Here is a 24,067-nt window from a genome sequence, read left to right as displayed (position 1 = left end):
AATTGTTTACATCTTTTATCATTATTCATTATTTTACTTCAGATTTTTTTCAATGTTAAAACAGTTATATTAATAGCACATTATATTATTTTCAATTGAAATTATCATTTCATTTCTGTAATGTGATTGATAAAAAATATATTTAAATTAAGGATATTTTTTTAATTCTTCATTAATCCATGGGTTATTTTCTGAAAAAGTTGAAACTTTGACGTGATCATTCGTCCTATTAATTAAAAATCCATACAGATACGGATTCTGTTCGTAATCTGGGCATATTAATGGATTATAATGTGAATATGACTTCCATGAAAAAAAATAAAATTTTATTTAGTTAATTGAATGTGTATTCATTTTGATGAATATTTTTAAGTGAGTTATGAAAAATAATATTGCTTTACCTGATTATCGGGATGATAGATTTGAAAGCAGTTCATTTCGAATAGAAATACTTTACATTTGTCATCAATAATAAAATATTTGTCAGCATGTGGAGAAAATGGAACATGTTCTGAGTATGTATATCCAAAAAATTTACAGCATTGTGGTTTGGTGATGGAATAAACGTACTCAAATTGAACTTCATAACCATTGTGCATGTTTCCTTTGGTATCTATGAAAATGCATCGAGTTGGATCACCTGCATCTTCACGATATTTGTGTTCGTAAATATATGAACCAGTATTTTTGACAGTGACGAATGAATTTAAATGTATTGATTCAGAAAGTATTAGTAAGTTGACATCGTTTCTTCCTACTTCACCCGGGTTCAGTTGCTGAAAATTCATCATTTCTGATACGGAACGTTCTTCATAAGCTACATGTTTAGTTATGTTTCTGTTGTGACTCCAGTTATAAAATCGAACTGATGTGACATCTTGAAATCCCATTCTGCAATGAATGAAATTAGATTTGAGTTTTTCAACTGATTCAACAAATCATTTATTTAAAAAACAATTTGACACATACAAGATTGTAAGTAACATTTTGGTAAAATCTAAAATCTATTTCATCACAATAACAAACTCAATAAATCAAAGCTAAGCGAAGCTTACTCTTGCTGCTATTAATGTTCTTTAAATAGGTTTGCACATACTGAAAGGCTCAGTAGAAAAGATCCTGATTTTCCTGTAATCTGTTTAGAAAAAATCAAAATTTTTCCATCTATAGAATAAACTAAATAAGATTAAAATAAGTAGATGAAATTTTAAAGTACATTTTGTGCAACCTCATAAAAAATAAAATCATTTGTTTTAAAGTAAGCAGAGTAATAAGTACTTGATAATAAAATAACTAATTATAATATGCAGTTTTTTCTACAAATTTTTATTTAGTTTATTATTCACTTTATATTGAACTAATTGAAATAAATAAACAATAATTTAAGATATTCAGCAACATTGCTTTAATAAAATTGAATGTAAAATATGGGAGACATCACATCAATATTGACTAGTAAATTCTACTGTCTCTTATAGATAATTATTCTGTCATTTTTTTTTTTTTTTTGAATTTTTATTTAGTTCTGCTATTCTACAAATTGTATACACTGTAAATAGAAACTTTATATTGTTGTTTTCATTGAATTTTACTTACGGTACACATAATGCAGAGACCACTACAACTTTTGGATTAACCACAGCACCTAAACACTTAAATTCATAATCAATCTTCGATGAATTTTGTTTTGGAGTAGAAAAAATTGCAGCAAACCAGTCGGGATGAACTCCTTCAGTTTCGAGTGGATCATTGTGAGGACCACAACAATAAGATAGCTCTACAAAGCTAATAATAATTAAAAATATTAGAAAATGGCTAGAAAATCGATTCATTTTTATAGAATTTTTTCAGACAGACAATTATGATTATATATTTGATGTATGTTAATTGAAAAGTTTTTTGGAACCTAAGTCAGTTAGACATCACCATTTAGTATAATGAATACTTTATGTTAGTTTAAGAAAAATGTTAGGATTTAACGATGTCGAAAATAATGATAAATCATTTTAACAAATGGAGAATTATCAGAAAAATATTTTCTTATGAACTTGTGGAAATATTTGAATAACAATGTGCATTCTGATAAGATAAAACAATCATTAAATGATAGAAAAAATGGTTAAAAATAATTTAGCATTTCCTTGGAATCTCATATCATGATTACATTGTTGTAAATTCAATTTTGAAAAATTCATCATGATCATGAATGTTTTTTTTGCTGTTAATTATCCAAATTTATATAAAAAAAATTTTTTGAAAAAATTACAATTTGTCTAATGATAAATTAAAAGTTCAATGAAACTGTTATTAAACCTAGAAATTTGGTTTTACAATTGACAAAAGGTGAATTAATTTAATTAAAAAGAAAAGATTTAAAAATAATTGAGAACAGAAGTAAATAAGTTAATATCATTACAGTTTATTGTATTAAACACCAAAATATCATAAGTAAATACAATAATAAATATAAAGATTGACAATGGCTTAAATATACTATTTATTACAATAATTTTTAACAATATGGAATATTAATTGTTAAATAAACAAATTAAAAAACTATTTACATATTTACATTTTGTTTATAAACAGTAATTTACATGTTAACAATTCAAAAAAAATGAAGATAATGAATAAACAAAACAATGTAGTAAATTTACATGTATTTATCGAACAAAATCATTTATTAGTACTTTTTTGTCTTCGTCATTTAATAAAGCAATAATGTGCTCAACGCATTCATTTGGCAATGATGGCAATTTTGTTTCTTCAATGAAGAATTTCATTAATTTAAACATGAGATTATATTCTTCTTTTTTCGTAAGAGCAATCGTCAGTTTATTTTCAATTAATTGTGCATACTCAGGAAATCTACTTGGAAATTGCAGCATTATCTTGAGGTCTTCAAGAAGATCATCATTCCGAATTATTTTTGCAGCTTGTTCATCAGTACTTCGAAGAAAGTGATAAAGTGTGATGTAGCTGTTGCTGATCCTAGTTTCTTTGATGAATTTAAGTTCATCGTCGATAATTTTGCTGAAATCGTTGTCCAATTTTAATATATCATTGCTGTTCTCCATCAGAGTTCTTGGGCCAACAGGAAGTCCTATTTGATCAAGCTGATAAACATAGTGCTGCAGTAACCGGAAGGTTGCAAGTTTCAGCATGGAAACCATTTCGGAGACATCACTTTCTAGATTGTTACTGCTGTTCACCCGTATATTTAGAGAAACTATCTGATTTTGACTGAGTTCTAAAGGCGTCATATTTTTGATGTTGACTTTATCTACTCGTGCTCCGTGTGCAAGTAGTACCTGGACAACACCAGGGACTCCGACTTTGGCAGCAAAATGAAGAGGGTAATAATGAGTATTGCTTGTTTTTGTGTTAATTTTTGCACCCTTCAAAATGAACAGCTTGACAATTGTAGTTTTGGTATTATTTACATGCCAGTTTAAATGGTTATGGAGCCAATCTGCCTGTTCCATTATTGCATAGTGAAGTACTGTATAATTGTGTGGATTAACGTCTGCTACATTTGCCCCATGATTTAAAAGAAGGTGGATGATACACAGGTTGTTCTTTCGAGCAGCAATCAATATGGGTGTGTTTCCATCATAATCACGAAGATGGATGTTGGCACCATATTCCAAAAGTAGCCGAACGATATTTGCTTCTTCGACTTTTACAGCATTATGCAGTATAGTTCCATCTTTTCCAAATTGAGAAATAATTTCAAAATTTGGATCGATACCCAGTTGTAGCAGATTCTGGACAGCTTCGTAATGACCGTCGTCAATAGCTGCGAGGATCAGTTCAGGGGTGATGTCAGCTGGATTCAACGTAAATCCGTATCCGTAAAGCATCCTGACCAATTCTTTTGAATAACCAGAACGTAGACAGATTGCTTTTGCAATTACTTGCTGATGCTGATAAAGATTAACACTCGGTCTGTGTGCCAGGATACATCTGACTATAATAATTTTTCCTTCTGTCACAGCATAAGTCAGAAGAGAACAGTCCTCTGTGATGAGAGTGTCAGGGCTGATTTTATTTTCCAGAAGATAGTGAATGACTGGAAATCGATTATATTTGATAGCTAAGTAAATTGGCGGCATTTTTCTAGGGGATATGGCAAAAATGTCGGCTCCGTATGCGATTAGAAGTATGACCATAGCACAACTTCTTGAAGTTAAGGCAAAATGAAGTAAAGAAGAGCCTTTCCAATTACCATGAAGAAAACATTGGTTTGGATCTGCTTTACTTTCAAGCAATAATTTCACCATTTTAATGTCGTTTACGAGCAAAGCCATTTGGAGTGGAGTGTATTCTTCGACATTGTCTCTTGATTCTGTAGCTTTTAGAAATTCTATTGACTCCATCATTTAAAATTAATGTACAATGACACTTTACACTTGAAGTTTGAACCCTTGGAACTTATCACTATTTTTTAGTAACAACTTAACAAACAAATTTAAGTTATTACACTGCGAAGGCTGAAAGCTCTTTGATGGAGGTGCTAAGAATTGAAGAGCCTCTATCTCAGCCGAAGACCTTTGTGCTGCATGGAGGGGATTTTGGGTCAGTAGTGGAAATATGTGAATGAAGAATGAAGAAATGCAATTGGTAGTTTGAAAAATTGACCCCACTTTACTAAACTCAAAGATTATTGCCTTTTTTCATTTTTACGGTACAAACGCTATTTTTCTAACGTTTTTGACATTTGATTATGGATATATAAATTTATATTTATTTTTCAAAGTCTTTATAACTGATTGATTCTTACATGGATATAATCTATTTAAAAATTATCTTTAAGATAATATGTTTCTCAAAAAATAATCTGTTCTTCCATCATCTTCTAATATAAAAAGAGTATTGAAAGAAAAGAGATTGCCTTGAGTATTAATACTTAATAAACTGAAATATTAATTAACATTTCAGTTCATTTGAGATAAAGAAAAATATCTATAATCTCTTTAACACAAAAAATAAAAAATAGTAAATTATGTAATGAATAATCATTTATATAATTATGAAATTATTAATTTAATAACAACTACAATTAATATTCAATTCATTGGACCAAATGATTTATAACTTCTAAGTGAATTTATCATAAAAATATCAAAAAACATACATACTAAAGTAAATGATAATTGTTAATAAACGTTATAATTAATTGTTCATAAACGTAATATACAAATTGAAGAACTTAGGATTCTAAGTTTGTATATTATCATATCATTGCTTGGTGACGAGCATGACTGTTGAACAATTATTCAGTAAACTTGAAAATTCTAAAACAGGCATGGGCAACGTTTTTTAAGTCAAAGTCCCTTTTAAGATTAAGAGTACTCGTACAATAAGATCCACAATGAAAATTATATTAAGTAACTCAGGTACTCAGTCACAGGGACTTCGAGAAGTCCCACTTATTACCCATGCCTGTTCTAAATTTTAGACTAATGGATTTCTATAATATGTTCAAAAGTACTACATTGTTCTTCAGGTAGTTTTCTGCTATCCCCAATTTCAATATTCCGTTGCAGCAAAAGGTTATGATGGCCATTGTTGGAAATCAGCGTCTCCGACATATTTGAGTGTATAGGGCCTGTACGAGTGTTCGGCCCTAATCGGTTTCCCCCGTAGCCTTTCGGCTAACGTCTCTCGTCGTGCTCTTCACTTGATTCAAGTTGGTCGTCTATTACGGTTCAATAATATATTCATTGATAAATAAAGTTCTAATTTCTAATTAAACTAAGTCTTATTATTATTGTTTAAATCCACATAACCTCTAACAGGTTATGGGCCCAGAGCTCGCTTTCACTGAGCAGATTAATAAAGTGTTTGTTAAATTATAAAAGGTGTAGTATAGAGAAACGTGTAAGTGATTTTGGAAAATCTAACAAAGAAGACTTGCAGTTTCAATGGCTGAAAAACAAAGACAAAGAAGGATCGACAGTGTCGTCGAGTTGGTATCAGTTCTTTTAAAGTAAAATGAACAAGAAAATTAATGTATACATTATTAAATGAAAGGCGGTTTGACGAGTGATGACACGGTTTGGAAAATAGTCAACGAGTGTCCAATGTTTAGCTAAAACAAAGAAATCATTGTTCATTTTACTGAATAAAGGTTATTTAAATCTAGGCCTAGTATAAAAATATCATGATTAAGTACAAATAAATTAGAAACTAAGCACGATCGTGCGGCGAGGTTTGGCTTGGCGGGAATTTGAGAGTCCATTGTGACGACAATTGACGAGTTGTGCGCATGATCAGACAGTTGAACGGGAAAACGAGTGCTAGACAACGAGCGAAGGAATGTAGATGATAATAATAAACAAACAAATGAAAGGACGCATTACTGGCTCTTTGTCTCGAACTACGGGCCAAATTCTCGCTACACTAAATTAAATAAAAGTTGATCAACTATAAAATATATGTTTGCATGTAAACTAACAATTCTTTTCATTCCTACAGCTTTTGAAATAGACACGTTAAATGAAATGCTTGATAACATGACATTTGAAAATGTTATGGTCAAGCTGGAGGGTGTGTTTATGCTTAAAGCAAACCACCCAAATGAGGAAATTGAGTTATCCCTGCATGAAAATTATATTTCACTAAAAACTCAGACGAGTGTTGAGTACAAAGCAGGTGAGCGAAGGGTATTTTTATTTTATTTTTGAAATATTTCCAAGAAAATATGTATAGCTATACAAATGAAATTATAATTAAGATGCATCGTAAATTTAATTATTAAAAATCTCGAGTAACTGTGCATATTTAAAGCACGAATAATAAAAGACCTATGAATGTCTGAAGACATTCTAAATAATAATTTTTAAACCATTAAAATCAAATTACTCATGCTTGGTGGTTGAGTGCCGTGCATTTGGCTACTATGTATGAGAGTAGAGTTTGTATATGTGTAACCTTGTGTTCGGGTAAATGTATACTTGCTCGTCTTAGTCTGGAGAAACTTGTGTTCGGTGGATCCAGCTAACGACATGATTTAAAATCCTGCCAAATGTCAGATTTTTATTCTTTCTCAATATATTGCAGCTAAAACATTTGTTACCAAAGAGGAGTTGAAAGCGCTAGAAGTATGGCTGGACAAATGTAAGAAACAGGGTGTGAAAGCTGTGCTGCCGAGTACTGTAAAGAAACAGGAAATAGTTGATCCTGTAGAGGAACAATGGTTGGCTACGAGAATCAGCAACGACAGAACGAATGACGACAGTAGTGGTGACGACGGAAAGAGTGACGAGAGAATCAGTAACGACAGAACGAATGACGACAGTAGTGGTGACGACGGAAAGAGTGACGAGGGAACTAGATATGACGGAACTAGTTATAAGAGGAGTGTCAACACAACGAGAGCTATGATTCATAATGTAGAAGGAGATAATATAACTCAGTTGGCCACTGAGACAAAAGGTAAAGGTCTACCTAAAATAATTGAGACAAAACCGGTAAAAATATCTCTAAAGAAATTTAACGTTCCTAAACTATTGAATAAATCTGACAATAAAAATTGTTTAGATGACACAAATACAGAAACTAAACAAAAGACTGACGAAAAGGCGACTGCCTGGATACCTTGCTTCAATGCCATGGACAATATGCTGTTGCAGCAGTCCAAAATGTTGGCTAGCTTAACTGAAACTATGAAAAGCATGGAGAAAAGGCAATCAGAAATTATGGAAGAGTTATGTCGTAACCGACAAAATATGAGTGATCTGGGTAAACAAGTAGAGAAAATCGAGTGTAATATAAAACAGGTAAAAGAGTGTGAACCTGATGTGAGTTGCATGACCCAGAACAGAAGCTCAGACATCAATCTGGGAGAACCGAGTGGTCACAATTTAAATAGCAATGTAAGACAGAATGACGACAGATACGTTAGAGCTGATGATGTTAAAGATGCAATAAAGTATGAGATAATAAGTAAAGATGTGGGTACGCGCCGTGATTACAAATTAACTAATCAAACGAAATTTGAATACTTTTACGATTATTTTTCTTCAGAATTGAGATCGCTTGAACTATTGTATGTAATTGACACGAGTGAAAAACCGACTAAAAATTATGATGCAAATACTTTGACAAAACATAAATTCAAAGTGCGTGATATTCTCATAAATCGTTTAGAGTCATACTATCACACAAAGGTAGCTCATTTAAAAGATCCTGTCGAAATACTAAATAAAATAAAAGAATTAAAACGATATGAGGTGAATTTAACTACTAGTATGATTAGAAGGAATTTTCACACCATGCAGTATTCACCAGATAAAGAGAGTGCTTCTGAGTTTTGTGAAAGGTTGAAAACTGCATACGCGATTATGGGAATATCTCAGACACTGCGACCTTTTCTGAGGAGGAAAAACGCGACACATTTATAATGCTATTATGACCACGGTTCCTTCTGTTCAAGCTGTTGAGTTTATAAGAGTGAGTGGGACTGGTAAGGGTTTAGATTATGAGAGTCTGAAAATGTTTTTGATGCAGGCAGAGGCAAATCGAAATCAGACAAAATCAGGAGAGACCAGAGCAGCAATGACAGTTAAGAAAGGTACGAGTGCGAGATGTTATGAGTGCTCTGATTTTGGTCATATCAGTTATGATTGCCCCCGAAAAGGAACAGGTGTTGTGAAATGTTACGAGTGTAATAAGTTCACAAACCATAAGGCTGACGAGTGTCCTCAAAGACAGGAAAGACTAAAGAAGCAAGGATCTACGAGTGGTCGAGTTTATAAAGAGGTAATGGCAGGTATAATTACAATAAAAACTTACAAAAATCTGGACAGATTAACGACAGACGACAGACATTGAAAAGGAGAAATGACGATAATACGAGAGGTTATAATACAAGAGAGGCAGATTCAATCAAAATAAAGGTCGAGGTGGCTACAAATATGTTAATAAGAACTTCAAACAGCCCAAATCAAATAATGATGGGAATAAGAAATCAGCTGATACTGCAAAGGGTAAGTCATTCTTGGCTGATATTAACTCTAAGTTAAGAAACGATGATATTTTACACGAGTATAATGATGATAGAGAAAGAGTAAATAACGAAGGTAGATTAGTAGCCAAGTTCTTAGCCGACTCAGGTGCGACAGAACATCTCACAAATTCTAGAATAATTTTTAAGACCCTGGACGTAAAAGACTACGGTACAATAAAATGTGCTAATAAAAATCCTTCAGCGGACCTGAGAACGGAGGGAGTAGGCCAGGTTGAAGTAATCCTGGACAATAACAAAGTTATGAAAATTGATAACGTTATATTTGCGGAGGCTCTTTCTGATAATCTTATGTCCCTGAGAAAATTCGCTGAAATGGGGATTAGCAATATATTTAGATAAGAAAAGGATAAATATATTTGATCCAGTCTCGAATGAGCTATTCATTACAGGTGTTTATAATAAACCCTATTGGATTATTGAACTGGAAATCAATCGAGATACGGCTGGAAACGAGAGTAATATATGCGAAAGATCTAACAAATATATTTTAGCTGACTTGACGAGTGATTACAAAACAACTGTAAATGAAGCAAGATGTATGTGGCGAAACATTGCGACAGAAGACAAAACGAGTGCTGAAGAAAATTTTATTAACCGAACAGATATGAGCGAAAATGATAATGAGTGTACGAGAGCAAAGAAATCAAAAACAACAGATGAGACGATAGACGGTACAGAAAGAGTGGAAACGATTGAGAGCAGGCAAGAGAAAACGGGTGAAAACAAACGAGTGGAAGCGTGTGAAGAGGTACGAGTGAACGAATGGGGAGAACAAAGTACAGACTGAAGACAGAGAAAGGAAGACCAATAGTAATACTCTGACTGGATACACTGAGTCAAGTATCACTGATGATCAGAATGTAAACATGAAAAATAAAATGTATCAAAACTTTAACTTTGAAACAACCATATGGGATAGGAAAATTAACGATCCAAATGAATTGCCAGTAACAGAAACAACAGATATTGAATCTCCATTAAACGAGTGTAATAATAAAACAAATTATGACAAAGCAATGTTATGGCACGTCAGGCTGGGGCATGCTTCAGTAAATTATTTAAAGGCATTGCAAAGAAAATTACCCGAGAATAAAGAGCTTCAGAAGATCGTGTTCGATCAATCGATCATGGATTGTGAGATCTGTATGGTTTCTAAAATAAACAAGTTGCCATTTAAAACAGTGCGTAGACGAGCGAATGCTCCACTGGAGATTATACATTCAGATACGATGGGACCAATTAGTCCACCTTCTCATCCTAAAGGATACAAATTTATATCTGTATTCATTGATGACTATTCGCGATTGGCAATGGCATATGCGATGAAAGTTAAGAGTGATACGGGTGCTTGCTTTGAAGCATTTGTGAAGAGTGCGCGAAATCTGCTAGGAAAAGATGCCAAAGTGTGCTATTTACGCTCTGACCAGGGAACTGAATTTAAAGGTGGTTATACGACAGAGGTTTTAAATAAATTAGGTGCAGAGTTACAGGTCTCTAGTCCTGATACCCCTGAACATAACGGTGTTGCAGAGCGGTTTAATCAGACTATACAGAAGAAGGTGCGAGCCTACATGTATGATGCAAAATTACCCGAGAACATGTGGGATTTGGCTTTGAGTGCAGCTGTCTATGCCTATAATAGGACCCCTCATAAAGCAAATGACATGATAACTCCTATGAGTAGATTTGCACCAAATCATAATTTTGATATAAACCAACTTAAACGTTTTGGCTGTATTGCCTACATTAAAGTTCAACGGAAGACTGGACCAAAGTTCCGTTTCGAAGGAAGACGAGTGGTGTTAGTTGGCTATACTCCCACTGGGTACCAATTTTTAAAACCTGAAGAAGGAAAATTTTACGAGAGCAGAGATGTGCGATTTAACGAGAAATTGGTTTATGGCGACAAATACGGTAAAGACAGCATTAGAAACTGGCCAATTGAAGAGTGGAAAACAGAAAAAGACAAATGGTTTGTGGAATTCTCTGAAAATATAAACGAATGTACTAATAAGTTAAAAACGGAGGGAGAGATTCCAATAAAAAGAAAAAGAGGAAGACCTAGGAAAAATCCTGTAATAACAGACACGAATGTGACGAGTGATAACATAATAACAAATAATAATGGGCAGAGTGAATTAAGCATGAGTGATAGAGAAATTGAAGGTAAAATTATGTTTACATCTAAACTAAATGACGACTATGATAGAAAAATAGAAAACCTAGAAGATGAAATGTATTGTGCAATGCTGGCAAGAATAAATGAGGATCCTGCTACCTACAGACAAGCCATGTCATCGAGTGAATCTATTTACTGGAAAGAAGCAGTAGATAATGAGTTGAAATCAATGTCGGAAAATAACGTGTGGGAAATCATTGATCGACCAAAACTAACGAGTGATGGTAAACGAGCGAATATAATTGATTCTCGATGGGTATTTAAAAGGAAAGTAAAGGATGATGGTGAAATAAGACACAAGGCAAGACTGGTTATACGAGGGTTCAAAGACAGAAACGTCTACGAGCTGAAAGAGACTTATGCTCCGGTGTCCAGACTACCACTAGTTCGAGCTGTGCTGGCCATTATAAATAAATATGATCTGGAAGTTTGTCAGCTAGATGTGCAAACTGCTTTCCTCAATGGGACGATTGATGAGGAAATTTTCATGGAAATACCTGATGGAATTGAAATAAGTGATACCGACAGACGAGAGAAAGTATGCAAACTAAACGAGCGTTATATGGTTTGAAAATAAGTCCAAAACGTTGGAACAAAAGGTTTACAGAAGTAGCTCTAGGTATAGGCCTGATTAATTGCAATGAAGAACCATGTTTGTTTACCTGGCGGAATAATAAGAAGTTTTTGATTTTACTGTTGTACGTTGATGATATTTTAGTTGCAAGTAATGATGAGAATAAACTGAAAGAAGTGAAAGAACGATTAAAAAGTGAATTTAAAATGACAGATTTAGGTGTACCCAAAAGAATTTTTGGGTATTGGTATAACGAGAGATAGGAAAAATAAAATATTGGTCCTGAATCAAAAACGGTACATAGAGAAGATACTGAAGAGATTTAATTTTTCAGAATCACATCCACAGAAAACTCCTATGATTACAACACAGGCGGCCAACAGAGAACGAAAGCTTAGAGAAGAGAGTGAGGATCCAGAGCTGCTACGAGTGACAAAAACGAATGAAAATATTCCGTATAGAGAAGCTGTTGGAAGTCTATTGTATCTGGCTGGTGCAACACGACCAGATATAGCTTATGCAGTCAATGTGCTAAGTAGACATCAAATAAATCCAGTGGATAATGACTGGAAAATGGTGAGAAACGAGTGTTTAGATATTTAAAAGGAACGACGGATGTAGGACTGAATTATTTGTCTAATCAGGATGATCTAAGAGCGTATTCGGATGCTAGCTTTGCTGATTGCAAAGGCTCCATCACAACGAGTGGATTTTTAATACAACTGTATGGAGATACAATAGCCTGGAAGTCTCATAAACAAAATTATGTAGCACTATCGACTTGTCAGGCAGAATACGTTGCGATGAGCGAAGCAAGTCAAGAGTTGATTGCTATGAACAATTCTCTTAAAATAATCTTGGATCAATCATTTACTCCAATGCAACTATGGTGTGACAACAAAGCAGCTGAGGCGAGTGCACAGACGAGTGGTGGAAATAAGCTGAGACATATGACTGAAGTGAGAGAACACTATGTGAAAGAGTGTGTAGAAAGAAACTTCATTAAAATAGGCTGGATTCCTTCAAGGAATCAAATAGCAGATCTATTTACTAAACCTCTTCCCTATGGGACTTTTAAACGACTGACAGAAATTGTGTTGAACAAGACGAGTGACAATACTGAGTGACGAATGTAACGACTGAAACCATTTGAAAATTAATTTGTTTTAATTACAGGTAATGGATCTGATCAATCTAAAGAATGAGAGTTAAACGAGAGGAGAAACAGAAGTTAATGAGACGACCAATTGCCAAAGCAAGGAACCAAAAGACTGAATCTGTTCCTATAACTGGATTTAAGTTTGTTATTGTTAAAAAGTTCATATATATTTGTAAACATATCATATTTTGTATTTGAGATTTGAGACTTGACGCAAATATGTGAAGACGGGAGGGAGTGTTGGAAATCAGCGTCTCCGACATATTTGAGTGTATAGGGCCTGTACGAGTGTTCGGCCCTAATCGGTTTCCCCCGTAGCCTTTCGGCTAACGTCTCTCGTCGTGCTCTTCACTTGATTCAAGTTGGTCGTCTATTACGGTTCAATAATATATTCATGATAAATAAAGTTCTAATTTCTAATTAAACTAAGTCTTATTATTATTGTTTAAATCCACATAACCTCTAACAGCCATTTTCAAGAGAAAAATTTTACCTACTTTACTACTATACTAGTAAACTAGTTATACTGCCTCTTTCATTTCTCTAACCATTGTAGTCGTTTTCATTTTTCTTATTTCCTAATTTGTGGAAAAATTGAAAATTCTTGACTGACGTTAAATCATATTTGTCAAATTTATCTTGTTATGAGTAAGTTAGATATTGTTGGAGGATTTTTTTGACTTTTTTTACGCTTTGTTTAATTAAAAAATATTTTTATATTATTTGGAAAATTTATTTTCAGATATAGAAATAGTATTAGAGGATGACGATGTAACTTAGTAGCCGAAAAGTATTTATTATGTCCACATTTCTAGTAGCCAAATCAACGTCAGATTTAGATACTTTGTCCTACGTTTGTCATCTACGTGTGTAGTTGCTATTTTTCTGAAGCAACCAAACATAAGATTTTCGTCAGAAAATTTAACGTCAGACATGGCACCATAGTGCTTTGAAACATTTTTTTAAAAAAATGCTGATATTAATAAAATAAATAAATTGAACATATGTATACACTAAATAATTATTATCAAGTATAAAAAAATGAGTTGTGCATAAGTTATGAGAAATTTTAATGGAAAACTTTAGTGGTGACGCCGGCATTCTATTGTTCAAATAAGCCGAGACAGTTAAGCTGCTTGTTCTTCAGGTAATTTGCTGTCTCTAATCTCCGTTACAACACAAGGTTTTGATAGCAAATTTCAAGTGAAATATTTTACTTGCTTTATTACTATATTGCCTATTTCGTTTCTCATCATTGTAGTCGTTTTTCTTATTTCCCAACTTCTGGAAAAATTGAAAATTCTTAACTGACGTTAAATTATAGTTGTCAATTTATCTTATTAGTATTAGAGAATGGGTATGTAACTTAAATAGTAATTAATAAAACTAATTATGTCAATAGAACATTATTCAAAGTTACCATTGAAGTAACCATGGAAATTGTTTTTAGCAAGTTCACTTAGTTCTTAGCTTATAGAAAAAATTAAAAATCTTTTAGATTAGACATAGTAAAAAATTTATCTTGCTGGAAGTAAATCAGTTATCATTGGATTTCTTCAACTTTTGTAATTTTACGCTTTAATTAATAAAAAAATCTTTCTATGATTTATAAAAGACAAAACATAATGAAGAATCATTTTAATTTCTTTTAACATTAATTTATGCTCAGATTAATTTTTTTCTGCTACATAGTACGTCGTTGAATTATTTCAATACATATAACTAAAATGATTCATGATACCATTTCAATCTGATGAAGCAAGTATAATTGCTTTACATTATTTCATGTAATTAGGAATAATTTATTTGAATTGATTGTTTCTAATAAAATAGATTTAATTGATCAAATATCATCAACAATCGAAATTTAATTCAATTGATTAAAATAAAAATGCCAGTCTTCCAAAAATTTGTTTCAGTTATCGATTCTAATAATGAAAATGATTAACAAATATTATTTTAAAATATTTAATTTACAGTATTATAATCGCCTACGATAGATAAAAAGGTATAAACAGTTTTATTTTTGTAAACATAATTTAATAAAGATGCCACAAACCTTTTTTATCATTTGAGCTATGTTCACTCGTACATCTTACATATTCTAGTCCTGATATAATCAAAAGTAAGATCAGTAAGTAATTCAATGGTATCCTTTGAATCACAAAATTCTGATGTAATTAATGTATTGGATTCACGGTGAAATAGAAAGATAACTTAAGTAATTTCATCATCAAATAAACGCAGTCCCACAATGGAACTGGCTGTTTTGAGCTAATTATATGTAATTTATTCTTTGTGAATTAAATACTGCATAACGATACGTAATATTAATTAATTTAATATTGAATAAAAAATATATTTTCGTTTATCACTTAACTACTCCGATTTTTTCTCCCCAAAAAGTGCCCTTAATTCGGCAAGTGATCGTCCTTTTATCATATTTGCAACAGTTTTGCAAGAAACTTCCATGAGTCCTTTTACATCCAAATAATTAGCGGCCGCTATAATCTCAAAGAGAATTTTTTGGTCGACCTAAACAAGATGATTGATATCTTAATATTTTTAATCTTTTTTAGGAAATAATATTTTTCTAATATAATAAAGAATAAACCTTCAAAAAATTAGCATCCCACTCGCTAATATCATCACTTCGTTTCGGCACCATTATATCGTTGTCTTCTAGTGGTAACGGATCATCTTGATGATAAGTGGCCCATTCTATGACTTTTCTGAGAATAGTTGAATTGACTTCGGATAGAGGAATGATTTCATCTTCTCTATCATCATCTTGATCATCATTTGGATTCAAATCTTCCACCAGACATTTAATTGTTCCTGAGAGTTTGGCAATTTTGGTATCAACTTCGAAAATCTCACCATCATTGGTCTGCAGTTTGATGGTTGTCATCTATGGAAGTAAAAGTATTTATTTGGTCATCATTTTTTTAGATCAAACAATCGTTGTTAAAAATACACTTAGAATCAAGTGTAAATTGCATGAATTCATTATTGTGATAAAAATTTCAATCACCGCATCTTTGACGGGGTTACAGAGTAATATGTAAAAATGACATTATTCTTTACCTTGACCGAATTAATGTAGTTGTGATGTATGTTTTCAATATACAATAAAAATTTCGTATTATGTTTAAAATTGTTTTTTAAAAAAAATTACCATCTAAAATTGGAAGTTGCATGGTTATATTTTTCAGTTAAATGTCACACTATATGTAGAGAGAAGTCATTTCCCTATTTTGCATAAGAGGGTATAAGAAAATCGCATGTATAACCTTCAAAAAATTGAACACCATTTATGTCCGGTACTGTATGTTTTGCATGTATTCTTGTACTACAACTTGTACGTTTGTGTTGTAGCAAAAACGTGGTAGAAGGGATAAGAAATTAGTGGTGGGGAGCCCGAAAGCATTGAAGCAACTCTTTTGTTGTTCGACAATAATATCTCTATGGTTCAATTATAGCGTAATTTTAATTGAAAATGGCTCTATCTTGTGCAAGCAGAAAGAAGTCTTCTCTCTGGTGCAAGTAAGAAAATCCTAAAAATAATTTCAACAGTTTTATTTTTCACGGTATAAATATTATTAAAAATTTTACTTCAAAATTATAAAAATATTAACAAATAGAAGATACGTTATGTTATATTGTACCGGCAAGCTAACCTTAAAAATGAGCGTCTTTTCTAAATTATTATTATTATCATAATTTTTTATAGTCGGACTGAGAAGAGAGTTCCTTAGGGCGAGTTTCACCACATAGCAGACTGCTATTGTGTACCAACTTAAAATTTCAAAAATGAAAGAAATTACCATTTGTGCCATCTGGCGAGTTCTGGTGAAGTAACTTATGTTCTTGGAAAGAAATTTCAATATGGTTGACCGGCAAAAGTGATTGTAAACAAGAATAAGACTGAATAGGTAAATTTTACTCCTTATAACTTTTCTTTCACTTAATTCACTCATTAATCATCACTTATTGATAAATAAACTTCTTAATTATCTCAATATAGTGCAGGTAACTGCAATTTATATTAATTTTTCTCATAAATATTATCTGTATGCTATGATTTATTTTGTTCAGGAGAATGAATAATCTTTTGCTACTGATTCTTTTTGACGACGATGATGATGATGATATTGTCAGAAGGTCTCGGATAATTCGTCCTCGAATGAATTGGTTCGATACTTTTGATGACGAAGATTTTGTACAAAGATTTCGCCTAACCAAAGCAATGACAAGGGTAGTTTTTGAGCAAATAGAGGCAAGAATAACTCCTGACTCACCACTGTATGTAATAAATTTAATATTAAGCGCATATCAATAGATTATTTCTAGGCATTTCAATTTCATGTACATTCATTTCAATTTTCAGCAATAATGCGATTCCACCAATGATCCAGATGCTTGTAGCTATGAGATTTCTAGCTACTGGATCATTTTACATCACAATAGGAGATTTTACTGGTATTAGCAAAACTAGCGTTTGGCGAATCGTGCATAGAGTATCAGAAGCAATTGCTGGATTGAGGGAACGTTACATCTATATACCGCCTTCTCATCAAGAAATTAGAGCTATTCATAGTCAAAATTTTAGTCAAGCCGCCTTTCCTCGTGTCCTGGGTGCTATCGATTGCGTCCATGTTCGGGTTTGTTCGTATGGTATGTATACATATACAATAACTCATCTTGTTATAATGCGATATATACATACATGTATATAATTTCAATCAATTATGTAAACTATTACAATTTAAGGTATCAATATTACAGGTGGAGAGTATGCAGAGTTATTCCGGAATAGGAAATCGTTTTTTTCAATCAACACTCAAGTCATTGTCAATTCGAGATTGGAGATTATAGATATTGTGTCACGTTGGCCTGGATCGGCACACGATGCTACCATATTTGACAATTCTAGAATAAAAAGACGATTCGAAAACGGTGAATTCTATAACTCATTGCTTGTAGGTGATTCTGCATATTCTCAAGTGCCATTTATTATGACACCATTGCACAATCCTATGACTCCAGCTGAAGTCCTTTATAATGAGTCACAAATTCGAACACGAACGATGGTTGAGAGATGTTTTGGTGTTTGGGGACGAATGTTCGCCGTTTTAACTATAGGTTCCAGGTTTTTTAAATCAGAGTTGAGTATGCATGCAATAATTGCATCCGCTGTGTTATATAATGTGACAAGAAGAGCAATTCCTCAATCGCTAATAAATCAAAGAGCTTATGATCAAATTCCTGAAACTCATCAGCAACTTATACAAAATCAGCAGAGACATATAATAAATAATTATTTTCATAAGTAAGTATCGAAAATTAATATATATCATGATTATTATATTATATTCCATGGTGGAAATATATCTACAACAAACTACAATTTTACACAACCATGCAAAATGTTGTCAAAAATTGTAATTTGTTGTAGAGTCACGTAGAAAGTTGTAGATATATTTCCACCAGGGTTGTAATTTATTGAGTCTACTCTGTTTCAGTTTACTTTGAATGGGTATCTTTGATATGCTTTGATTGTCTACATTACATCTACTATACATCTATTTAGATTATTATCTGTAAAAAGATTTAATAAAATAATAACATGATAATGCAATAATAAGAATGTCGTTTACAAAGGTTTATAGATGTTTATTTATTTTTAACTGTGATAATAAAGTTATACAGTGTATATTAAACTTTTTTAATCATACATGTTGCCATTTTCACAAAAGTAATATTAAGATCTTTTTAACTCAAAAAAATACAAAATGTCGAGTTACTAAACTACGAATTAATAATTTTTTCATGTTTTGTACTAATGTTATTAATAATTAAATATGATTTAACATTTATTAATGATAGAACTTGCAATACTTATCGACTTAGAATCACAATCATATTGCATAGTAATACTTTCATCACGTGCATAAAAAATATATTTTTTTTCACAAAACTAAATAACATTTTCTTATACTAATTTGTTTTTTAACATATTAAATGCTGATCTACTAATAACAATACTTTTGCACATAGATCATTCTTTTTTGAAGAATACTAAACGTTATTCATAAAATTTTATGAAATAATTCTTTCATTCAAGTTTAAGAAGAAACATATGCTCAATCTCACATGTAAATATTAAGATTTAAAAACGAATTAACGAACTATAATTAATACTTGAACGATAATATTTGGTTATTAGACTATATTGTTAAAATTGTACTTTCGTTTTTAAATATATCATATATCTATGTCCTCTAATCGGATTCGGAACTAAGCAAAATCGAATCATCATTCTGAGAAGCAGTCTGTTGATTCTCATCATTATAATCAGGTTTTTGTACTTTAGCATGGCTAGCTATATTTTTCTTTATGTTATCATTACTAGAATTGTTCTTTTTCATTTTATTCAAACCAAAACATTTAGCTTTTAGAATTTCCAGTTCGAGATTTTCTTGCGCTAACTTTGTTTTTAGATATTCTTTTTCTAATGCTTGGTTTTCAGTTAAACTTTTTTTAAGTAATTGAAAAGCTTCTACTTTAAGAGACGTTAATTCGGTTGCAGACCACTTTTGTCTTGATGCATTAGTAATGCCCGTGGATGTACTAGGAATTTGCTGTGAAACATTACTGACGGCATTACGTAAAGGAGCACTCAATGATGCTTTTAACTTCTTCGGGTCCCATTTGTTCCATTTTTCTATTTTTTTTGTTTGAAGTAAATGCTATAAAAAATAATAACTAAATGTTTCTTATTTAAATTATCATTTTGTGTCACAATTAATAACTAAAAATCTATGAAAACTCAATAAAAATTAATGCATGTATTAAGATCTAAAAATTCTAGAATAAAATGAAATAATTCAACTTACATCAAACACTACTTTGTTAGGACATTCATTTTCAGCATCACTATCGAATATATTCTGTAGGCCTTCTACAGAGAATGGATGAATTATTTCCAATGCTGCCATATCAATTATACTCATTTGACCTGTATTAACACCTCCACCTGTAAAAATTAGTATTAATGATAATTGATAGTAAGTCTGGGTTCGAATTATTATTGATTTTATTTATTATTAGGTTACCTGTAGCACGTGTTTGTTGCTTAGATTGTGCTGCATTTTTTCGAGCACATTGTTTTATATGCTGCCAGCAGTTTCGCAAGGATGCAGTATTTCGTTTGAATACAACTTTCTTGTTGAATGTCTCCGTTATGACACTCCATGCTTCATCTTTTTCGAGATTTCCGACTGCATCAGTTCTCTTATTCTCCACCACTTTTGAATGTTGCTTTACCAAATCAATTAGTATTAGTTTGTCATCAACGGAATAATGTTTTTGTGACATTTCAATAATAATCTAGAATGAAATTACATTATTAAAATGAATCATTCATTTCCATTGATTCAAATGTATGAACATAAATGAGCCTTTAACCTTACTTCTTTCAATTTCTATGCTAATAACAATTGCTACTATTTGTTTACATTTGTTCAATAAACGATTTTCTAGCTAATACATGATTCAGTAATAATACTTACTAATATTTATTGTAAAATAAGTGAAAGAAAAGTTATAAGGAGTAAAATTTACCTATTCAGTCTTATTCTTGTTTACAATCACTTTTGCCGGTCAACCATATTGAAATTTCTTTCCAAGAACATAAGTTACTTCACCAGAACTCGCCAGATGGCACAAATGGTAATTTCTTTCATTTTTAAAATTTTAAGTTGGTACACAATAGCAGTCTGCTATGTGGTGAAACTCGCCCTTAGATGCTCTTCATGTGTTCTTGTACGCTTGCGCAGTAGTAAAAAACATGGTAGAAGGGGTAGAAAATCAGTAGTGGGGAGTCCGAAAGTATTGAAGCAACTGAGGAACTCTTTTCTCAGTTCGACTATAGTTTCTAATGAAGTGCCGGATCATCCAGTAATTTCACCAGTTTCGGGCAGTATTTTTGAAAAGAGACTCATCGAGAAATATATTGCAGAAAATGGAATAGATCCTATTAATGGGAAAGAGCTTACAGTTGAACAGCTCATTGAAGTGAAAGGTAAATATTGAATTATTTATATGAGGAATTTACTTCTCTTCAAAAACTAATAAAATTCGTTTTAATCTATTATAGCATCACCCTTAGTTAAACCAAAACCTCCAAGTGCGATCTCGATTCCAGCGATTTTAAAGATTTTACAGGATGAATGGGACGCAGGGATGCTTCATTCTTTTACTTTACGACAGCAATTGCAGACGGCGCGTCAAGAATTATCACATGCCTTATACCAACATGATGCAGCATGCAGAGTAATAGCCAGGTTAACCAAAGAAGTAACAGCTGCTAGAGAAGCTCTTGCATCTCTGAAATCTCCAAGTGGAATTATGCAAGCTACTGCTATTCCTCAACCAGCAGTTGCTGTCGAAGCTGGAGGTGCAGCAGCACAACCCACAGAGCAAGCTGGAATCACCGATGATGTTATTCAGATCCTACAGGAAAAAGCAACTGTTTTGACTCAGGAAAGGAAACGGCGAGGATGTTCTATACCAGAAGAGTTAGTTCCTGTAGATAATATTCGAATATTCCAAATTCTAGCATCTCATCCAAGTCTCCACTCGGCAAGTGTACCGGGAATTTTAGCCCTTGACATTCATAGTACGGACACTAGTAAAATTTTAACAGGAGGTGCTGATAAGAATGCTACAGTATTCAATAAAGACACCGAGCAGGTAGTTGCCATATTAAAGGGACATACAAAAAAAGTTACTAGGGTTGTTTATCATCCTGAAGACGATGTTGTTATGACTGCTTCACCAGATACTACAATTCGAATTTGGAATGTTGCTACCAGTCAGACAACTTTACTATTAAAAGCTCATGACGCCCCTGTTACCGGATTGTCGCTTCATCCTACTGGTGATTATTTACTTAGTTCGTCGTTAGATCAACATTGGGCATTCTCTGATATACGTGCTGGACGATTATTAACAAAGGTAGACTTGATTTTTTAACTATTTTTTGAGTTTAATTTTATTATTAATTGCTAAAAAATTATTTGCTGATAGGTTGCTGGACCAGCAAGTCAAGGGATTTGAGGAAATTGAAAAATTTCAAGACTTTGCAATTAGATGATTCATACGAAGTAAGAGATTTAGCTTTCGACAAAAGCGGAACATATTTGGCTGTTGCTGGGTCTGATATCAGGTAAAATTCCTTGTAAAAGTGTAATAAATAATAAATAATTAATTGATTATAAACTTATTCTAATCTGACCAATAAATTGTTCTCAGAGTATATTTATGCAAACAATGGCAAGAACTCAAGGTTTTCAATGAACATACTGCTGCAGCAACTGGTGTTCGTTTTGGTAAACATGCTCAATATATTGCATCAACCAGCATGGGTCGAACCTTAAAACTATATGGATTGGTATAGAAAAACGAATGAATAGATAGTAGATTTCACTTCTAAAATCATTATCCAATACAGTTATGATTTTGTTTCTATTCAATGAAGTATTGAATGCTTATATTTGCCAATAACATTGAAAAATAAACAACAAATGAAATACAGCAAGATTGTCTAAATTTTAGACTCTAAAGGTTTGCCTATTGGGAGCTCTCGGGCCTTTAAGAATGTAATAAAATTTTATGCTCGAATACAACAAAGAGTTTGAGATAATAATATACAGTACCGGACATAAATGCTGTTTAATTTTTTAAACGTTATACATGTGATTTCCCTATACCGTCTTATAGAAAATCACACAGCATTTATGTCCGGTACTGTACCTGAACACTTTTAGGTAAAGATTACAATGAGTCAATCTGTAAAAATTTTTGAAAATCGGACTTTTGAGAAATTCTGTTGTATGTCTTATTGCAGATCAACTAATGGAAATAATTAATGGACTTTTTGTCTAGAGAATTACATTTTTATTTTAAAAAAAATTTATCACTAAAGGAGCTATAGCTATAATTATAGCCATAGCTCTTCTTAAGGCTGGGCTGAAGTCAGAGAGGCGACTGATTCCCCCAATCCAAATACATGGGATCGGGATATTTCTAATTTCTTCGCCAATTTACTATTATTTCTATAAAATTAGATACAAAATTACAGAGAAATCAATGCCGGACTGACGTAAACAACAATTTTTTGTATGTAGTGAATATTTTTATTGAAAAAATTAGAAAGAATAATGAACAAATTATGAATTGACTTGCCGCGCTTAAATTCCAAGATGGCGGCCACATTATTCAGATGAAAAATAACTAATTATTTCATTTTTATACGTTTTTCGCCCAAAATTCGTGTTTGCGTCAGTCTTTGCCACCTGTCTGAATGTCAAAAAAATCAATTCATAGTATAAAATTGAATAATTTAGAAATAGTTTCCCAGAGTTGACTTCACGCCCTCGCGTTGTGCGGCGAAAGACCGAAGCTCGATATCAATTGAAATTGAGTAGGTAACAATGAAATCGTTCGAAAAATGATAATTTTCAGGGATGCACTACAAAAAGGAAGCCTTAAGGCACCAAGCAATCAACAAATTTTAGAATAATCTGTTCCGAGCAAGACAGAGCACAGAATATATCTATCTATCTCCGTCTTATTTTTCAGAGAAGATTACGAGTTCGAACAGTTGACGAGCAAGCACATCCTCCACCCTCTGTTACTAAGTCTGAAGCTTATGATATCTAAACGTAATAGTCCAGTCAAATGAGGGAAATGGGATAATTTTAGTTTGCTGCGGCCAAATTGATGATTTATAGATGACTGGATCGGAAATTTCGCGAGAAACACAATGGTGTAGGTTAAAATTGTTTGGCACGCATAGGGGGGGAGTAAATCGCGAAAAACCGCCCCTCATCGCGAATTTCTCGATTTCTATGATAGATATGAAAAAATGTTTTAAATAAAAGTTGTTCAGAATTTAATTTTAATAAAAAAAGTACATGACACTATTTTCATATCTATGATAGATAAAAAGTTATTCGCGACTGAAGCTTCACTATTGACAAAAGCTCCAGTCGCGTCTAAGAAAATTGATAAAAAATACTTAACGCTACAAATATCACTTTGTAGTGATTTATT

General features: G+C 32.3%; 6 protein-coding genes across 8 annotated transcripts; 3 read left to right on the top strand and 3 right to left on the bottom strand.

Moving 5' to 3' along the window:
* Positions 1-54: 54 nt before the first annotated feature.
* On the bottom strand, positions 55-2,015 carry LOC118072254 (uncharacterized). Its single transcript, XM_035091965.1, has 3 exons — positions 1,597-2,015; positions 402-891; positions 55-303 (listed from the first exon to the last, which is right to left on the bottom strand). The coding sequence occupies exons 1-3, from the start codon at positions 1,830-1,832 to the stop codon at positions 148-150; spliced, it is 882 nt and encodes a 293-aa protein (XP_034947856.1). The 5' UTR covers positions 1,833-2,015; the 3' UTR covers positions 55-147.
* A 4,454-nt stretch (positions 2,016-6,469) lies between these two features.
* Positions 6,470-8,838, top strand: LOC118072266 (uncharacterized). The gene is made up of 3 exons (XM_035091980.1): positions 6,470-6,657; positions 7,066-7,784; positions 8,515-8,838. The coding sequence occupies exons 1-3, from the start codon at positions 6,507-6,509 to the stop codon at positions 8,836-8,838; spliced, it is 1,194 nt and encodes a 397-aa protein (XP_034947871.1). The 5' UTR covers positions 6,470-6,506.
* Positions 8,839-14,903: 6,065 nt separating this feature from the next.
* LOC118072279 (S-phase kinase-associated protein 1-like) lies at positions 14,904-16,376 on the bottom strand. 2 transcript variants are annotated; one of them, XM_035091995.1, is made up of 3 exons: positions 16,034-16,376; positions 15,561-15,857; positions 14,904-15,481 (listed from the first exon to the last, which is right to left on the bottom strand). In XM_035091995.1, the coding sequence occupies exons 2-3, from the start codon at positions 15,855-15,857 to the stop codon at positions 15,326-15,328; spliced, it is 453 nt and encodes a 150-aa protein (XP_034947886.1). In that variant the 5' UTR covers positions 16,034-16,376; the 3' UTR covers positions 14,904-15,325. The 2 variants fall into 2 exon arrangements, with proteins under 2 accessions (XP_034947886.1, XP_034947885.1); XM_035091994.1 differs by having other exon boundaries at positions 16,125-16,376.
* On the top strand, positions 16,358-18,662 carry LOC118072277 (putative nuclease HARBI1). 2 transcript variants are annotated; one of them, XM_035091991.1, is made up of 6 exons: positions 16,358-16,492; positions 16,680-16,881; positions 17,045-17,251; positions 17,337-17,623; positions 17,735-18,278; positions 18,472-18,662. In XM_035091991.1, exons 3-6 carry the CDS (start codon positions 17,049-17,051, stop codon positions 18,479-18,481), a joined length of 1,044 nt encoding a protein of 347 aa, XP_034947882.1. In that variant the 5' UTR covers positions 16,358-16,492; positions 16,680-16,881; positions 17,045-17,048; the 3' UTR covers positions 18,482-18,662. The 2 variants fall into 2 exon arrangements, with proteins under 2 accessions (XP_034947882.1, XP_034947883.1); XM_035091992.1 differs by lacking the exon at positions 16,358-16,492 and adding an exon at positions 16,520-16,536.
* Positions 18,663-19,070: 408 nt separating this feature from the next.
* On the bottom strand, positions 19,071-20,709 carry LOC118072278 (uncharacterized). The gene is made up of 4 exons (XM_035091993.1): positions 20,573-20,709; positions 20,065-20,338; positions 19,846-19,985; positions 19,071-19,698 (listed from the first exon to the last, which is right to left on the bottom strand). Exons 2-4 carry the CDS (start codon positions 20,324-20,326, stop codon positions 19,231-19,233), a joined length of 870 nt encoding a protein of 289 aa, XP_034947884.1. The 5' UTR covers positions 20,327-20,338; positions 20,573-20,709; the 3' UTR covers positions 19,071-19,230.
* Positions 20,669-22,898, top strand: LOC118072265 (pre-mRNA-processing factor 19-like). The gene is made up of 4 exons (XM_035091979.1): positions 20,669-21,032; positions 21,108-21,967; positions 22,040-22,178; positions 22,265-22,898. The coding sequence occupies exons 1-3, from the start codon at positions 20,669-20,671 to the stop codon at positions 22,067-22,069; spliced, it is 1,254 nt and encodes a 417-aa protein (XP_034947870.1). The 3' UTR covers positions 22,070-22,178; positions 22,265-22,898.
* The last annotated feature ends 1,169 nt before the right edge of the window (positions 22,899-24,067 follow it).

Source organism: Chelonus insularis, unplaced genomic scaffold (genome assembly GCF_013357705.1).
Source record: "Chelonus insularis isolate UGA/USDA-ARS -01 unplaced genomic scaffold, ASM1335770v1 contig_90_pilon, whole genome shotgun sequence".
In the NCBI taxonomy this organism is placed as follows: domain Eukaryota; kingdom Metazoa; phylum Arthropoda; class Insecta; order Hymenoptera; family Braconidae; genus Chelonus; species Chelonus insularis.
Note: the sequence above shows the minus strand (reverse complement) of the source record. Positions and strands in the feature narration are given on the sequence as shown.

Excerpts from the sequence above, each read along its gene's own strand:
- LOC118072254 (XM_035091965.1), bottom strand. The coding sequence starts at position 1,832 with ATGAATCGATTTTCTAGCCATTTTCTAATATTTTTAATTATTATTAGC. Across the intron at positions 892-1,596 it reads GTCTCTGCATTATGTGTACC|AATGGGATTTCAAGATGTCA; the intron begins GTAAGTAAAATT and ends CATTCATTGCAG. Across the intron at positions 304-401 it reads TCTATCATCCCGATAATCAG|TCATATTCACATTATAATCC; the intron begins GTAAAGCAATAT and ends TTTTCATGGAAG.
- LOC118072266 (XM_035091980.1), top strand. The coding sequence starts at position 6,507 with ATGCTTGATAACATGACATTTGAAAATGTTATGGTCAAGCTGGAGGGT. Across the intron at positions 6,658-7,065 it reads GAGTGTTGAGTACAAAGCAG|CTAAAACATTTGTTACCAAA; the intron begins GTGAGCGAAGGG and ends AATATATTGCAG. Across the intron at positions 7,785-8,514 it reads TCGAGTGTAATATAAAACAG|GCAGAGGCAAATCGAAATCA; the intron begins GTAAAAGAGTGT and ends TTTTTGATGCAG.
- LOC118072279 (XM_035091994.1), bottom strand. Across the intron at positions 15,482-15,560 it reads GGGATGCTAATTTTTTGAAG|GTCGACCAAAAAATTCTCTT; the intron begins GTTTATTCTTTA and ends CATCTTGTTTAG.
- LOC118072277 (XM_035091991.1), top strand. The coding sequence starts at position 17,049 with ATGAATAATCTTTTGCTACTGATTCTTTTTGACGACGATGATGATGAT. Across the intron at positions 17,252-17,336 it reads ATAACTCCTGACTCACCACT|CAATAATGCGATTCCACCAA; the intron begins GTATGTAATAAA and ends TTCAATTTTCAG. Across the intron at positions 17,624-17,734 it reads TGTTCGGGTTTGTTCGTATG|GTGGAGAGTATGCAGAGTTA; the intron begins GTATGTATACAT and ends TCAATATTACAG.
- LOC118072278 (XM_035091993.1), bottom strand. The coding sequence starts at position 20,326 with ATGTCACAAAAACATTATTCCGTTGATGACAAACTAATACTAATTGAT. Across the intron at positions 19,986-20,064 it reads GCAACAAACACGTGCTACAG|GTGGAGGTGTTAATACAGGT; the intron begins GTAACCTAATAA and ends TAATTTTTACAG. Across the intron at positions 19,699-19,845 it reads CTAACAAAGTAGTGTTTGAT|CATTTACTTCAAACAAAAAA; the intron begins GTAAGTTGAATT and ends TATTTTTTATAG.
- LOC118072265 (XM_035091979.1), top strand. The coding sequence starts at position 20,669 with ATGGCACAAATGGTAATTTCTTTCATTTTTAAAATTTTAAGTTGGTAC. Across the intron at positions 21,033-21,107 it reads ACAGCTCATTGAAGTGAAAG|CATCACCCTTAGTTAAACCA; the intron begins GTAAATATTGAA and ends AATCTATTATAG. Across the intron at positions 21,968-22,039 it reads CTGGACGATTATTAACAAAG|GTTGCTGGACCAGCAAGTCA; the intron begins GTAGACTTGATT and ends ATTTGCTGATAG.